The sequence below is a fragment of the Falco biarmicus genome, chromosome 6, assembly GCF_023638135.1.
Source record: "Falco biarmicus isolate bFalBia1 chromosome 6, bFalBia1.pri, whole genome shotgun sequence".
Taxonomy (NCBI): domain Eukaryota; kingdom Metazoa; phylum Chordata; class Aves; order Falconiformes; family Falconidae; genus Falco; species Falco biarmicus.
Window position 1 is genome coordinate 31,305,731 of NC_079293.1, and position 17,603 is coordinate 31,323,333.

The window sequence follows — 17,603 nt, forward strand, 5'->3', positions numbered from 1 at the left end:
TCATCATAAGCTGTTAGAAATCAACTTACCCTTTCTCAGTAGTTTTAAACCTCCTAACAAAGACCATCTGTGCTATAACTGCAAAGAAGATTTTCCTTTTCTAATATTCAGTTTAAAATAACATATACATATTCACAAATCTTTTAATCTGCATGTGTGAGATGCCTTTTCAGCTACAAACTGATTTGTGGAATAATATTAGTGTTTCTTAACATTCTTATGGCTACCAAGTTCTAAAATAACTCTTCATCATATTAATAATTGTAATTAACCAACTCAACTTACTGAGCCAACACGTAAAGAAATGCCATTTCTAAATGTCTTGTTTCAGTATCTTTTTATACCTACTATCAAATTTTACAAGACTCTTCATTTACAGACTATGATTAAGGCTATGCCAGCATTCCACTTTTTTACAGGTATTATTAACCTGGATATAATATCATACACAACTTTAAATGCAGTGTACGGTTGCCTATTCCACCACTCACTGGAAGTATATACAGCAGTAATTGAGGACTAAAGCGTAAAGCTCTACAGACTTTAATTTGTTGGGAAAAGCATCTGCATACATGACTTAAAAGAGCAAAGGTAATTAGGCTTCCTTTGTATGCTTTTGGAAACTCTTCTGGATACTCATCAATGGAATGGAATGTCAGGCACAAAAATATCTGCAGTAATAGTGGTAGGCTGTTTATAGCTTTCAAGTCCAGAAAAGCTAAAAAATACTAAAGCAATAGTTTCTTAAAAATAAAGAAACCTGTTTTCCATAGCTCATCCCCTACAACAAATAAGTTTAGATAAAATTCACAACTATGGCATTCTCTCAATTAATCCGTATGTTGCTCACATATGAATATCCTGTAAAGAAAATATTTCTCTATAAGCAATATGACTAGTCAGCCGTCAGTGACAGTGAAACGGTTTATAATCACAAAAGCTTAAAAATACTTACTTAAAAAAAAAAACCAAAAAACAAACAACTCACCCACAAAAAAAACCCACCACATCTACCACCAGACAAAGTCACTACAAGAAATGTTTTATTGCCATCTTTTCCTTTCAAATAAATGTTTTTCAGTAACCAAAAGATAACTGTGAAAGTGACAGAGTTAGGTATTTATTTAGTATACAAGACAAGAAAGCAAGTGTCAAAGCAGTATATTCTTTACCAAGATTCCCTCTTGGAATAGACCTTTACTACTAAAATACCATATTTACCACAGCAATAACCATTAGCATTATTCCTGAGGTTAACCATTAAAGTCAGAGCACTCAATACTCTTAGAATAAATATGTCATTTGTAGCTGTCCTGGTTTTGGCTGTGATAGAGCTGTCACCCAGACAAGTGAGCTGCAATAGAGAAAGGTAGCCGGTACTTCAGGGCATTAGCTGTGAAAGAGATGATTTATTATTACCAGGACAATCCACGGTCACCCACGCATCCCAATGAAGTTCTATGTCTCTGACGTATGTGGCAGAAATTGATACAGAGCACACCATCATCATATGCCAATTCATTGGCAACAATGGGTTGTAAAGACAACACCAATGATGGATGAAGTGATTTCGCCATCTGCAGAACTACGAAAACAGTACCTCTGCTTCCATCATCTCCACCACCCACTCCTCCATCATCTACCTCTATAATGTCCATCATCCACTCTCCACCTGTACAGACCCGCATCTCAGCCAGTAGGTGCCTTTCTGTTTGAAGGGGAGAATATAGGAGATACACACCACAGGGTACCCTGCAGTTACACCTGCAGGACCACAACAAGGACATGAAGAGGTGGGATGGAAAGCCTAACTCAACCCAGTAGACACAGATGCATAATTACAATGAAAAACAGTCACAAATGGGGAGACTTCCAGGAAGGTTGCTGCTCCAGTCTCCAGAGGACAGTTTCCCAGACAAAGTGATAGGGCCGCCTTTATTCTCTATCCTGTGAAAAGGAATTCTAATCCCTTCTGGCAAGACACAAGTGAGCGGAACCACTGCATGCTACATCCACTTTGCACCACTTGTCGTCCTGGTGAGGGATCCTATGACCAGGATTGGGGGGGGCCCTGCCTCCAGCCAGGAAGATGACAGGGATAACTGGGTTTACGGGACTGTGTAGATCCAATAGCCTGACACATTGAACCCAGAGGAATATAAAGCTCTAGTAGATCCAGGTACACAGCGTACTCTAATGCCATCAAGCTATGAAGGGGCAGAACCCATTAGTATTTCTGGAGTGACAGGGGGATCGCCACAGCTAACTGTATTGGAGGCTGAAATAAGCTTAACTGGGAATGAGTGGCAAAAACATCCCATTGTGATTGGTCCAGAAGCTCCATGTATCCTCTGCATAGACTGTCTTAGGAGAGGGTATTTCAAGGATCTGAAAGGATATCGGTGGGCTTTTGGTATAGCTGCCTTGGAAACAGAGGAAATTAAGCAGCTTTCTGCTTTGCCTGGTCTTTCAGAAGACCCATCTGTGGTGGGGTTACTGAAAGTCAAAGAACAACAGGTGTCAACTGCTACTACAACAATGCACCAGCAGCAACACCACACCAACCGAGACTCCCTGATTCCCACCCACAAGCTGATTCACCAACCAGAGAACCAAGGAGTCATCAGCAAGACCCATTCACCCTTTAATAGCCCCATATGGCCCGCATGAAAGCTTAACGGAGAATGGAGATTAACAGTGGACTATCATGGCCTGAATGAAGTCATGCTGTCGCTGAGTGGTGCCGTACCAGACATGCTAGAACTTCAATATGAACTGGAATCAAAAGGTAGCTAGGTGGCATGCCACCACTGATAATTATAAACGCATTTTTCTCAATCCCTTTGGCTGCAGAGTGCAGGCCACTCATCTTTCAGTCTCCGTAGATGGGAGCCACGAGTTTGTTCCCTGTTCAAAGGTACACACCAAGGCACTGTAGATGCTGATCTATAACTAACGCACTAGGATAACACTACTGGACAAAATAGTTTGTATTGTTAAGCTTCACAGAATCACTGTGGATTTGCTCTTCCTTCTCTCATACAAAAAGAATCACACAGTTTCAAAAGAAAGTAAAACAAAAATCAGCAGCATTAGCCTAAAGAACCCAGATTATTTAGATGAAAAACTGACAGATTTTAACTTAATGCGGGTAGAAGCAGAGAGGAGAGGGAAGCAGCTGTACAGCAATCTTGTCTTATGAACTGATCCGAAGAAACTTTTTTTTTCCCAAAAAGTCTTGCAAACAAGGAAAAATAAAGTTAATGCCTGTCACTCTAGTTTTTCTATAGAACAGAAGATTACATGTGAAATGAACAAATATATAGATTGGATCCAGCTAACTAACATGGTACCGTACCATCCCCTCCCCTCTGTCATCTTTCATGTAGCAGTGCTATGTAACAGGAACACTGAGCTTATCACAGTCACAATGCCATTTCCAGTGCTGTCTTTCCTTAGGACATGGGTATTTTGGAAGGTCAACAACCTAATTTTTATACCTCTATTCATAACCTCATCCAATCCCTTTGGATAGCCCCCTCCTATATATATTTAATACTATGAAAAAAAATTGCCAATACTAAGCTTCCTGAAAACATAAATCATTTAACAATTTTCTTCTTAACAAATACAGAGAGAAAGGAATTAGTCAGCCATGCATCAGTGACAAAGCTGGAATGCATTGATTTTTATATACCACGGTGCACGAAATACAAATCTGTATTTTATATTTCTGTATTCTATTGCTACATCAATAAAAATAGCAGTATTGTATTTGCAGTTACACCGATGAAGTATTTTTCAAAAATCGAAAGGGCTGTCAGACACTTTAGGTAGGCCATCTAGAAAATGAAGATAAAAGAAAAAAATCATCTAACATACTTAGGATTTGATCCTTGAAGACGTTCAGCTTCTCAAATGAATAGTCAAGCTAACACATTATTTGTAGTGTACAAAGGAGACACACAAAGCTGAAGTTTATGCATTCTAGATGACTTTCTTGCCTCTAACTTAAATGGGACTATTATTAAACCAAACTACATTACTTGACAGAGACAATAAGATTTACTGGAATTTTAGTATTATCAGTTAACTGTAAGACAAACTATTCTCAGTCACAAGTCCTCCAACCTGAAATACGCTTTTACTAAAAATCCAGATTAGACAAGGCTGGGTTTTTTTATTTTACGTATCTGTGGAACATCAGAACAGCTGACAGTATCAGCTGTTTTACAGATAAAATATTTCATTCATCTAAAATTATTTCATTCCTCCCCAATGACTGGTCTACCACATAATTTTTTGGTGACATCCTCAAGCACACATTCTAACGATAAACTCAAATGTCCCGAAGTATAACACAAATGCATGTTGCATTGCAATTCAGTGTCTTATTAGCACAGCTTACCTGCAACCCTTAGCAAATTTGCAAGTCCCAAGAGCTTAGCAGATTGTTTATAGTTTGTTGACATCTGAGCAAGACAGTCCTTGATGAGACTGAGTCGATCTGAACATAAACGCACTGTTGAAAGAAGAGCTGGTGTTAGAGACTTTATAAATGAACCTTACTGCTGTATTACTGGTTAAACAATGCAGGCACAGAAAGAGTACTAGGGAATATAAAAATGCAAACACAATCTGAAAACTAGCTGAAAGTTACTTACATACAGATCCTCAATTATACCGATAAACAGAAAGTTAAAACAACACTATAATATACCCAGCCCCAATCACTAGCAAGTCATCAGGCTAGAAAGGGAGGAATAAAAGGGACCCAAATGAAAATTTATTTTTGTTTCAGGTTTTCAGACTCAATGCTTTAAAGTTCATATGACTAACCACATGCCTTTATACAATTATCTTTTTAAAATATAATTTTTGCAACATTATCAGAAAGGCTGCTAAAACAGACATTAACTTTCATTCAGAACGTTGTAAATAACTAATATTTCATGCTACATTTTATTGTAGGGTGGACAGGATATATCATACAGACTGAAGGAACTGTCACAGGCAAAATCTTCAGCTGTTTTAATTTACATCAATATTCCTGAGCGAGTAGAGGGAAAGCCTGCAAATCACCATATCCTGTCAACCATATCCTGAGAAGCTTATAATTAGTACTGTGTTTCAAAAAAGATTTTATCAAGAATTAAACAATTACCTTAATTATATAATGTAATACCATGAACCAATTGCAGTGCTCTTTTTAGATAGTGGGTGACTAACTTCAGGCTGCTGCTTTAAAAAGGTAGCATTTTCATACCATTCAAGTTTCAAAACACAGAAGAACAGCACGCAGATCTTCCACTTAACACTTAGTAAGACATTAATGATTGCATGAGGGATAAGCTCCATGTGCTATTGCACAGTTTAAAACATATCTTATTAGGCCTCAATAAGTGCTAAGCAGCACTTGCATAATGAAAACTCTATTAGTAAGTTCTAGAAATTAAGACTAAAACAAATTAAGAATGGGGCGCAGGAAAGGGTTACACTTTTGGTTTCACTTTTAATATTTTATCACACATATATTAGTATACAGCAGTAAAATGTTTTCATTCACTGATTAAGTAAGATTTTTTTGTATTATTTAACATAATTGAAAGTAATCTGATATAATACCATGGGTTAAATACGCTCATTAAAGAAGGAGTTCTCTTCACCTTTCATGTTAATAAGGAGTGTCCAAACCAGATTTTATTAAAATACATCATAATTATAGTTCACAACCTTAACTTCCGAATTGCTAGCTCTACAGAATACTAAACATAAAAGACTATTGCTAATTCTTATTGTGGGAATAACTGATCCTTAATGTTATTTTAATTACATTCTATCAAAGTAACTGACCATTTAAAGGCTTTCATTAAAACTTTAAAACATAATTTTAATCTTATTAATTAGATTTACATGAAAGATACTGAGGAACGGATAAGTCAGGATCATTAATGAAATTACAGGCATGATTTCACATATTCTAATTAATCTAGATCAGTTGTACTACACATGGCAACATAATATCTCATTAACATTACATTATTTACAATAAAAATAATGTGCACACTGCAAAAGATGAAAAAAATATGTTTACTTTTCTACAGGCTGAACAAACTGACTAAAAAATAATTCTCCTCTAGATATCAATATTGCAAGATACAGAAACCAGACTTAATTCTCAGCCCAGAAACGGTAATATTTCCGAATATAACATATGGAGCATCAGCTTACTTTGAAGGAATACTAGGGAAACAAAAGAGTAGTTTGTTGTTTTCTTTTTGTTAAGTAACAACAACCATTTAGAACATTCACTTCATTTCCACAGACCCACAAGTGCTCCCCATAAATCCCAGTATTCCTCTGCACAATGCCACAAGTAAAACATCAGCATGTTTCATTGGTACTCTGTGCTCTTCTCAGCCAGTTTTTTAGAGTGCTCCCAATACCCATGTTAATGCAGTTTCACATAGTTGCCCACACACGATACATTAAAGCTTTACGGAAGGCCAAGTAGTTGAGCTCTCTTGTACTTCTTTCACTTAGAAAAGTGGAGGGTTTTGTTAACTGTATTGGGTTTGTGTGGCAAGGTTTTGGCAGTGGGGAGACTACAGGTGTGGCTTCCGCGAGAAGCTGCCAGAAGCTTCCCCTTTGTCCAACAGAGCCAATGCCAGTTACCACTGAGCCCATCAGAGATGCTGGTAGCCCGTGTGGGATAACATATTTCAGAAGAGGAGAAAGTCGGTGCACAACAGCAACTGCAGCCAGGGCAGAGGAGTAAGAACACGTGAGAGCCGCAGCCCTGCAGCCCCCAGGCCAGGGCAGGAGGAGGCCGGGGGGCTCCCGGCGCCGCGGCAGAGGCTCCCCCCAGCCCGCGGCGCAGCCCCCGGCGGGGCAGGCTGTGCCCCCAGCCCACGGAGCCCCCGGGGGGCAGCTCCCCCCCCGCAGCCCGGCAGGGCCCCACGCCGGGGCAGGGGGTGCCCGAGGGAGGCTGTGACCCGCGGGCAGCCCGCGCTGGAGCAGCTCCGGGCAGGGCCCGTGGCCCCGCGGGGAGAGGAGCCCGGGCCGGGGCCGGGCTGCGGGCAGGGCCGGTGCCCCCGCGGGGACCCGCGCCGGGGCCGGCCGGGCCCGAGGGGCTGACCGCAGCCCCCTGCGCTGTGGACCGTAGAAGGGAAATGAAATCAGGGGTGAAGCTGAGGTTGGGAAGAAGGGATGGGTAGGGGGAAAGTGTTTTAAGATTTGGTTTATTTCTTATTACCCTACTCTGATTTTTGATTGGTAATAAACCAGTTTCCCCAAGTCAAGTCTGTTTTGTCCATGATGGTAACTGGTGGTGATCCCCCTGCCCTTATCCCGACCCACGAGCCTCTCACCGCATTTTCTCTCCCCTGCCCAGCTGAGGAGGGCAGTGACAGAGCAGCTTTGGTGGGCACCTGGCATCCAGCCAGGGTCAACCTCCACATAAAGCAGTGAACTAACTTTGTTTGGCACAATCTATAAGCAATAAAATACACTACAATACAGTCTATTTTCCCCTTTATCTCATTGTCCGTATTATCCTTTCTTTCCAACTTTTGTCCAACAACTTCCCATACCACTGGAGTCAGAGCTCCAAAACATTATTTAAAGTTTTAAACAAGTCATCAGAAGAAACACCTTGTGAAAGCTCATTTCTCTTGTCATTGGGTTTTACATACCTCAGAATGAAACAGCCCAGTGCAGACATGAGAACTGCCTACATGTGAAGTACCTCTCTCCCACCCATTACTTTAAAGCTCATCAGCAAATGAGCAAGGACAGATTATTTTGCAAATAAAAGGTGAGTTCAAACTATTTCTGATGAAGTTACCAGGAACTTCAGATACTCGGTAGTCTATTAAGAAGTTCTGCTAAAAAAGTCCCAAAACACAGACTCCAAATGCAGACATCTTTCTCATCTCACGTCAACAGAAGAATGTTTTTTTAAGAAAAACCCAATTTTTTGGTATGTGTCTGTAAGCTGTTTGGAAGCAGAAAAGGGACCTTTTTTTTAACCATGTAACATGAGTTTAACCATGTAACACTCATGCAATAGTAAACTATATTTCATGCATATTTATGCCCGTGATTCAAGTAATCACATAAAGAATGAAAATATGCAGTACCTTGTAATGGTAGTACTTTCACACCAAATTCTTCAAGGTAGCCAAGAGCACGAATGAGATCTAGCTCCTCCTGAATAGCACTTGGACAGTCTACAATAAGCTGTAGACAGCACCTAAAAAGGAAGGAAACAATTTTTTCTAAAAATTGTTAAATAAATTTGAAGTTAAATTTGTGGGAAAAGTTCAACTGTGAGTATGAAAAAACCCACCAAAACCCAACAGTAATTTACTGTGCTTATGGAACATCAAAATACTCACTAGTCCTGTAACACACACTGTAAGTGTCTGGCATTGTACCTCTGTCATGGCTGGCTAAACATTTTTATGAAATTCTATTCTTGGATTGCCACAATCTTCTTCACCTAGTTATGGTAAGAACATCACCTAAACCCTACTGAAATTAGACCTGCAATGAATTTAACAAAAGACATTGTAATATAAATGAATATGTAATTATTTAGGGAAGTATTTCTTGTATCACTACTGTGTTTTGGTGTTGCTACATAGTAGATAAAGACTGATTTGAATCCACTAAGATAAAAACGAAATTCTGCAAAAACTTGATTGGAAGTGAGATGTTAGAGCTACTGTCAAAAATTCAGTTTCCTTAACTAGGTTCAGCAAATGAAAACAAAGCTGATTAAAAAAGAAAACTATCAAAATTGCTCTGAAGATGTATATATGCAACTATTAATAAAATTTTACTTTAAGTAAACTTTTTAAAAATTTATGTTTTATAAATATTACATTAACATAATCAGATTTTACATATTTTTAAATAAAACTTGTATTCTGGTACAGCATATTCATAAGTAGTTTTATTAATAGATATTTTCAAAATATGCAAAATATTTCCACATGCAAAATAGCCTCAGTGTTTTAAAATGGCTTAATTCATCATACACATTAAACATATTTTGTTTGTGCAATTTGTTGTATGTTTTTTATCTCTACATGTTAAATAAGAAATAGCTATGTTTGCATAAAAAATAAAGTTGTATGGTAACTACATTCCCATCTGAACCCATCACATTTTTCAGGAGCACTGACAAACATTTTCAGGTAAAGCGGAAATTAAAACAGGAGCAGAAGGAAAAAGAACTTGCTAAAGAGAAGAAAAATATGTTCTGCCTGAAACAACCCCTACAGCAAGACTACTAGGAGACCTAAACTCTGTGATGAACACTCAGGGAGGTAAGTTAAGTTACCATGAAACAACTGGTTGGAAAAAAGTCAGAGAAGGACCAAAACAGCTTACTAAACAGAAGTAAACACATGGTCATACATTCATAGCAAGTATTTGAGCTATTATTTTGAAATCTGACCATAAAAACAGAGATAAAAGTTAATGACAGCAAACTTCTAAGATACTAAAAACAGTGATACTTTGTATTTCCAGAGTCTTCTAATGGAAAAGACTCTCAGTCAAAGACTGGTGGGGGAAGGGGGGGGGCGGGGCAGAATTAGAAAATAAACCTTAATTTTATAATGACATTAAATCACTTTTTCATAGCAATTATAGAATGGGTTGAAAGGACCCTTTAAAGATCACCCAGTCCAATACTCCCTGCAATGAGCAGAGACAACTTCCACTAGACCAGGTTGCTCAGAGGCCCACCCAATCTGACAACTTGAATGCTTCCATGGATGAGGCATCTACCACCTCTCTGGGAAACCTGTTGCAGTGCCCTCACTACCCTCACTGTAAAAAATTTCTTCCTCGTATCTAGTTTAAATCTACGTTCTTTTAGTTTAAAACCATTACCCCTTGTCCTGCCACTATACACTCTTGTAAAAAGCTTGTGTCCATCTTCTTATAAGATCCATTTAGCTACTGGAAGGCTGCTATAAGGTCTCCTGATGCCTTCTCCAGGCTGAGCAACCTCAGCTCTCTCAGTCTGTCTTCACAGGAGAGGTGCTCCAGCCCTCTGATTATTTTTGTGGCCCTCCTCTGGACTTGCCCCTACAGGTCCGTGTCCTTCTTGTGTTGGGGGCCTCAGAGCTGAATGCAGTGCTCCCAGTGGGGTCTCACAAGAGCAGAGAGGGAGAACCACGTCCCTTGACCTGCTGTCACAGTTCTTTTGGTGTAGCCCAGGATACAACCGGCTTTCTGGGCTGCAAGCACACATCGCTGGCTCACATCCAGCTTTTCATCCACCAGTACCCCCACGTCCTCTGCAGGACTGCTCTCAATCCATTAACCACCAGTCTGTATTGATACTAGGGGTTACTAGGGGTTGCCCAGACCCAGGTGCTGGACTTTACGCTTGTCCTTGTTGAAACTCATGAGGTTCACAGGGGCCTACTTCTTGAGCTTGTCCAGGTCCCTCTGGATGGCATCCCACCCCTCAGGCCTGTCAACTGTACCACTCAGTCCAGTGTCATTGGCAAACCTGCTGAGGGGGCACTCAATCCCAGCGTCTATGTCATTGATGAAGATATTAAACAGTACTGGTCCCACTACGGATCCCTGAGGAACACCACTTGTCACAGATCTCCATCTGGACATTGAGCCGTTGAATGCTACCATCTGGATGAGGCCATCCACCAAACAGTCCACCCATTTAATCCATATCTCTCCAATTTAGAGAGAAGGATGTTGGGAGAGGGGGGGAACCATGTCAAAGGCTTTACAGAAGTCCACACAGACTACATCTGTGGCTCTTCCCTTGACCACTGATGTAGTCACTCCATCGCAGAAGGCTACTAGGTTGGTCAGGCAGGACTTGCCCTTGGTGAAGTCATGCTTCCTATCTCAAATCACCTCCCTGTCCTCAATGTGCCTTAGCATAGCTTCTAGGAGGATCTGCCCCACAACCTTCCCAGGCACAAAGGTGAGGTTACATTGCATTACAGTGCCACATGCAACAGCAAAGGACTAGACTGCTGACCCAAAAGGTCTGTTCCAAATAACCATGCATTTTGTTCCTGCTGCTCCAAAATGAAACAAAAAACCAACCAACCTCTCTGTGTCCTAACTTAGCCTAGAGGTGGCTTCTCTCCTACACATCAAGGAAATCCCACAACTACAGTATCCTCTCCCCATACAAGCAGCTAACACATAAACTTTAACGATGGCCATTATATGCACACAGATAAAATTCAGTTGTAATTTGGATACTGTAACAGTCTATGCATGTTTCATTGTGATCACAACTTTTTTTACAGACTATCTAGTTGTCCTGGTATCCAAAATGTTAGAAAGCCTCAACTAATTTAAACATCTATATATTTATATAAATATTCATATATTTTAAAATAAAGTAAAAGCCAGTGACTCTTGGGCCTTTTCAGCCTCCAAAGCAAGCATATACCTAGAACAAACACTTATAAGCAATAATGATAGTCAATAAATTGCGCTTTCAATAAAAAGGTAGAAAGAGAGCTAGCATTTTTACTCCTGTAAAAGTGACCACCCTTCAACACTGACCTGAGGTAATAATGCCTTTACTAAAAAAGCAAACAACAAAATCCCACACAAATAAAGAAAGAAACCTTCATCCTCATCACATGTATTTATGAGAAAAACAAGCTGTGAGTGATTAGGGAGGAAAAAACCCAATGCTTTTTCAGTCATTGTCCAATTAAGTTATGGAGAATATAACTGTTACTCAAGGCAAAATGCAAAAGTATTCTTCCCTTAATCTCTAACAAAAAATATATGATTTGTCAATCCATAAAACTTACAATATTTTATTGAGGAAAACTTAATTTGAAAAACAATAATTACTTACAAATAGGTTGACTGTATTGCTGTAGTCAGTACTCAAAAATACCCCCACAAACTGGTAACGTGTAGTACATACCATTATGTGTCAAGATGAATTTGTATCTTGAAGGGAAGAAAAATAAGTAAACTTTTTTCTTGTAATTAGTAGGTCAGTATACTCACATTAAGTGAAAGTAGTACTTTATAAAGTTGACATGTCTTCCATTGTAATTGAAACAAATATTTTTGTTTGGTTATGGGATTTTCTTTTGGTTTTTTGGTGTTTGAGTTGTGGTTTTGCGTTTCTTTGGTTTGTTTGGTTGGGTGGGGTTTTTTTATTTTTGTTCTTTTTTTTTGTGTTTGTGGGGATTTGGGGGGGTTTTTTTGGTTTGTTTGTTTCTGTTTTTAATAAGTGCCTTAAGGAAAATTTATTTGGATTAACACATAACAATACCCATGGAAAAGCAAATTCTTAGAATAAAAGGGAAAGGCTGGAAATACTAAGACATGCTTCTATTTTAAATATTTACGGTAAGCCAAGGAATCAATCTTCTACATAGGTAATACCAAACTGTTTTACCTATCTGCATCTAATCTGTAAAAGAAAATACTTCCATGTCTAAATTTATACAAGAATGAACATTCACACTGCAACCTTCAAGGCTGCTCTATGGCTGAACTGCATTGTGAAGAATTGTCTTACTTCTTCATGCAACAAAGAGAGACAGATAGCCTCAAATGAACTCTCAGAATTGGAAAAGACCAAAACAATAAAAGTAATGAAAGAATCAGTAAATTGCTATTTTCTGTTGTGGTAGTAACCGGGGGCCACAATTGTGTTCAATGTCATAACGCGGAAAGGGTCCAAGTAACATGAGTGAAAACCTTCTTATCCACAGAGAAAGGCTTGCACATTTCTTCTTGTTCTTCAACCTGAATTCTGTAATAGATCACTCCATCAACCAGGAACTGCAATGGTGAACACACACACAAAGCAAGGGGTGGGGGAACCACAAAAAAAAAACCCAAAAAACCCCAAAAAAACAACACACCAGAAGAGTTTTGCAGAAGGCGAAAGTATTGTTTTGACTTACCATATAATTTTACAAGAAAAGAAATAAACTCACCTAAAATTCACCCCCTCTTACAGGGAAACAAAATTCACGTTTCAATTAAAAGAGCAATATGTATTTATGTATATCGTAATTGTAAATATACCTGGCCAAATCCATACAGCTATCTGTCAAGCTCGTTGAAGAATTGAAATATTCTCTGCCAGCAGCCAAAACTAGTTCAATACTTTTTGCATAGTTGACTCGGTACTGTGGCTTCCCTTTTGATGCACTTGGTAGATCCACTGACCAAACACTGCAATGCATCATTTGCCCAGCCAAGTGGATATTGTCTATACTGCTTGAGCATAAAAGACTTTCTGTGAATATCTAAAAGAAAGAACAATAATTCAACAGTCTGCAGGAGCAGCTTCAGATAAGCTTATCTGTGTTCTATGGAACAACCCCTTTTGATTAAAACAAGCAGAAAATAGAACTTTTATCAAGAAGAGGATTTCCAAAGGTAGTTGTGGCAGGGGGAGATTGTGGCCTCTGATTCAAATAGCCCCACTGAATGAGGGCAAAACCCCACTTGAGGAGCACGCGTAGGTAGCAAAAAACATCAGTGGTGCTATCTGAGGATGTGCACTAGTTTCCATTAGAACTGAGAAACTTGTAACCAATCCTGTACGTGAATGAAAACGAATATGCAGTACACTATGAAGGTAAAAAAATGAAAGTAAAGCTAAAATTAACTAATAGCTAATTATTTCTACTTCTGGGGGGAACAGGATGGGAGGGGGGGGGAGGATGTGGCAAGGAACAACCAACACCAACTTATTGACTGCCTTTTTTACAGTGTGACTTCGAGGAAATTATTTATACCTGCATTCTGAGGTGTTAATAGGATGTACAAATCTGAAAAGGCAGTTCGGTATTAAGACCTTAAAACCAAGAATATACGTGAAAAAATGCTGTGTCCCTGAAGAAAGTAAAATATTTAGAACTCAGCAAATAAGATGGTTTTTAAGTTTGAATCAAGACTATCTTCAAAGCATGCATACCAATATGCATACCAGCACCTGCCACAAAACACCTAACTATTACTTTCAGGTCAAAGTTTTGCCCACTTCAAGATGCTCAAAATAATCTCAATTTCTTACAAAAACAAATTTACTTTTTTTTAAAACACAGCCGGTATTGTCCTAATGAAGAGCAATATATGCATTTAATCATTTCAGAAAATATCACAGCTGCAACAATATGGCCTTTATAAAAAGTTTTAAATTTCTTAACAAATTAAATAGAGTCAATGAGTCATAGTCAAGCCCCAGTTGAAGGGACCTCAAAAGGTAATCTGGTCAGAACTTTCATGGGAAAGGGGGCATAAATGAAATTATCTAGCACCCTGTCCAACTGCGTCTGAAATTAAAGCATTTATTCACTAGAAAGAACCTCTGCAAATCATCTTATACTCTGGGAAAGGAACATAGTTAGTGCTTCTTAAAAAGCATCATACAATTGGATCATATTCCATTTCACAATACATTAATCCTCAAGGAACAGTGAAAGATGCAAAGTATGATAGCTGACACTTTTTTCCTTAAAGATCACATACATACATCTTACCCCTCTCAAAATGTATGGACATTAAGTCCTTGAGGAGGACAGGATTCACTTTGCATGCAAGCAGAATAGAGTAAGCATCACGCTAAAAAAAAAAATATCCCCATAAAACCTCACATATGATTGCAAATCCTTAATGCCTCAATTTATCAATTTTCTAATTATCAAAGCATAATTGGATACAACGGCACTACATTTTAAAGGATTTGCAGCATTCCTACATGAATTTTTTCAAAACTCTTTGTTGTGGTGGGGTTTTTTAATCATATAGTATAGAGGTTAAAAAATAATTTAATATTAATCAAAATATTAAAAACAGAAAAAATCAAATGCTATTATTTTCAGAATTCTCTAGTACTGTAATTTTTTTAAATGCACTTAAAAAAAAAATCCAAGTACCATAAGCCACAGCCTATCACAAAAGCATGACCATTAAATACAATGCAGTTCTCTTTGAGCAACACTAAACTGTAGAACTACAGAAAAATCATGACTTTTTTTTCCATACAGGTTGAATAGCATTGCTTTTTCAGTTCAGGGTTTTTTTTCTAATTTGCTTTCAAAACTTCTCCCAAGAGCTAATCAGACTGTTAGCCATAAGCAATTAAATCTGCCAACTGCAGTAAAACACCTTAAACTTTTAAAAGATGTGACTATTTAAATACCAATTATAGTGGATACGGCACATCCTATAAAAAACTGCAGGCTGTTGAAGTGAAAATGCAGATAAATGACACGTCACAGCAAATTCTACATTAGTCTAATAAAAGCCCTTTGAAATATTAATCACATACGTTTTGGATTTACGTACATGCAAGTTTGGTAGGTTTTTTCCTTCAATGAAATTAGATTTTTTTTACCTCACATTATTTTACCTCAATTACAAGCAGTAGGAAGTCCATAATCCTATAATAATCTTGGATAATGTTATCAAACCAGAACTTCATGTTTAAAAAACATGCTTGGCTAAAGATAACACTTAGCTAAAAGATTGTTTATTTTCATTAGTTTTAAGAGTTTAATACTAAACACATTTGTACATACAATTATAAAGTCTCAGGAAGTTGACTTCATCTAAAGAAAGTTTAAATCTAGAAAAAATTTCCTGTATATTTATTAGAGGAGCTTTTGATGAAATGAATTAACACAGGAAGTTTCTGACTTGAATGAAAATACTGTAAAAAAGCCAGCAGACAACCAAGTAACACAACACATGAAAATGTATTTAGATTTGTGAGCAACAATATGAAATGAGGATTTGTAGCTTACTTGGGACATAAATCAGGAAGAAAAAATAAAACTCACCTCATAGCAAGTATCTGAATGTAAGCATGTATATACTTTCTGCTGCATGTCTAACATATCCTGGAGCAATTCCTTCCAGTGTGTCTCACTGACAGATGGTTGCCTACAAACATTTTTAAAATTAAATATTCTCTTCCTCAACAGACTTAAAGAAAAGATGTAGATGCACTACAGTTCTATCACCAAAAATATGAATTTTCACAAACAGTATTTAAATCTTTAATTGGACTTTTAACGAGAAGTGATTTAAAGACAGAATGCTTTTAATATTAATTAACATTTAAACAGTGTCTGTGGGATAAAATTGATGATAACAGTGTAGTACCCAAAGTGTTTTTTCTGTGGAATAACACAGAGATTTAAGCAATCTTTATCAAAATCCCTCAAGTAGGTTTTGCTAATTTCCAGCAGTACATCAAAAAGCTGGAAGTGCTAACTTCATACTGATCCAAGAACAGCTGGGTAAAAAGTTTTTAACAGCAACTGAGAATCATTAAAGTGCTGTTCGTTATAAGCAATCTTAAAGAACTAATCAATTGCATGCAAGCACAGAAGAATACAGCTGCAAGTTTATTTTGTTCCTTAAACTGGAATGTTATTCAGATTCTTGACCCTCTGATTCCACACATCTGTTTACTCACAAAGCTTCCTTTACAACCTCATGTGCTCTATCAAAACCTTTCATAGAGTTTTTACTACTAAGGTTTTTTGACATTATCTTGAGCCTTTCCAATTAAAAGACTTGAAGGTACACAGACTAGTCCAGCTAATAGCGATTTTCTCATGTGGCATTAGCTTTTGTTTTGGCAAAGCAAAGGGTCTCCACAAAATAATTTAGAAAATAAATCAACATTTTTCCTACAGAGGCATTAACTTGATCTTTCTAAAGCAATGTTTTTACAAGTCTTAAAGCTTTCAGTACGTCCAAGCGAAATGCTACTCTACCATCACCAATACACTGTTGTGCACATTTACTTTAAATACGAGAAATACATAACTAAGAGAAAGAAAAAGAAAAAAACAACAAACCACAGTGAGCTGTATAATAATTCGTCTACAGTTGGAAGACAAATTAAATGTAGTTTTTCTTAAATAGAAAATTTGAAAAATTATACTGGAAATATAAGAAGTAGAATCAATACATACAATCAATAAATTGCCCTATTACAAGAGCTCCTAAGAAAACACATCAAAAACCAGAAACTATTATTTTACAAATCCTACACTTACAATAAAATTTCATAGGTCTTAAAGAACTTCATTTACAATACGTTAACTTCTACTATTCATGATCTTACAGTATTTTGCAGCCAGTACACCTTTTAGGCAATACACAAACATATTGAGATAGGTTTAAAGCAAGACAGTTCTTTGAATGTGGAGATTGCAGCCAGAACACTAACCATGTTAATCATCAGTTTAAGAAATGAGTTTTATGTGCACCGTGTTTAGTTTGTACACTACAGCTCCCTGCTGCAAAACAGGCAGGGACGCTCCCTGACAATAAGTACTGTTACCTTACCGTCCTTTCCCCCTTATCTCCCATCCCCCTTTGAATACTAACTTGCGACCTGTGTGCCTTGTCAGCCTAACCATCAGCTTCCGTGCCTCCTCTGCATTGTCTTTTGTGTCTTTCACGAAGGAAACAGGTTTCTGAAGTTCATGTTTCTCCAACAGCTCTGACACACTGTAAATAAATAGTCAACATTTTTGAATCCTGCACAGTTGTACAACTACCTCTACCTTAGCGGTTTTAAAGCTGTCTCAGAC

At 37.9% G+C, this 17,603-nt stretch overlaps 1 protein-coding gene across 1 annotated transcript in view; it reads right to left on the reverse strand.

The window, feature by feature from the left end:
• NBAS (NBAS subunit of NRZ tethering complex) overlaps positions 1–17,603 on the reverse strand; it is a 183,653-nt gene that overhangs the window by 110,996 nt on the left and 55,054 nt on the right. Inside the window, exons 28-32 of the mRNA XM_056342886.1 lie at positions 17,398–17,520; positions 15,834–15,936; positions 13,069–13,292; positions 8,142–8,254; positions 4,409–4,522 (exon numbers count right to left, since the gene is read on the reverse strand). Of these exons, the coding sequence (XP_056198861.1) occupies positions 4,409–4,522; positions 8,142–8,254; positions 13,069–13,292; positions 15,834–15,936; positions 17,398–17,520 (677 nt within the window). The remainder of the gene's footprint in view (positions 1–4,408; positions 4,523–8,141; positions 8,255–13,068; positions 13,293–15,833; positions 15,937–17,397; positions 17,521–17,603) is intronic.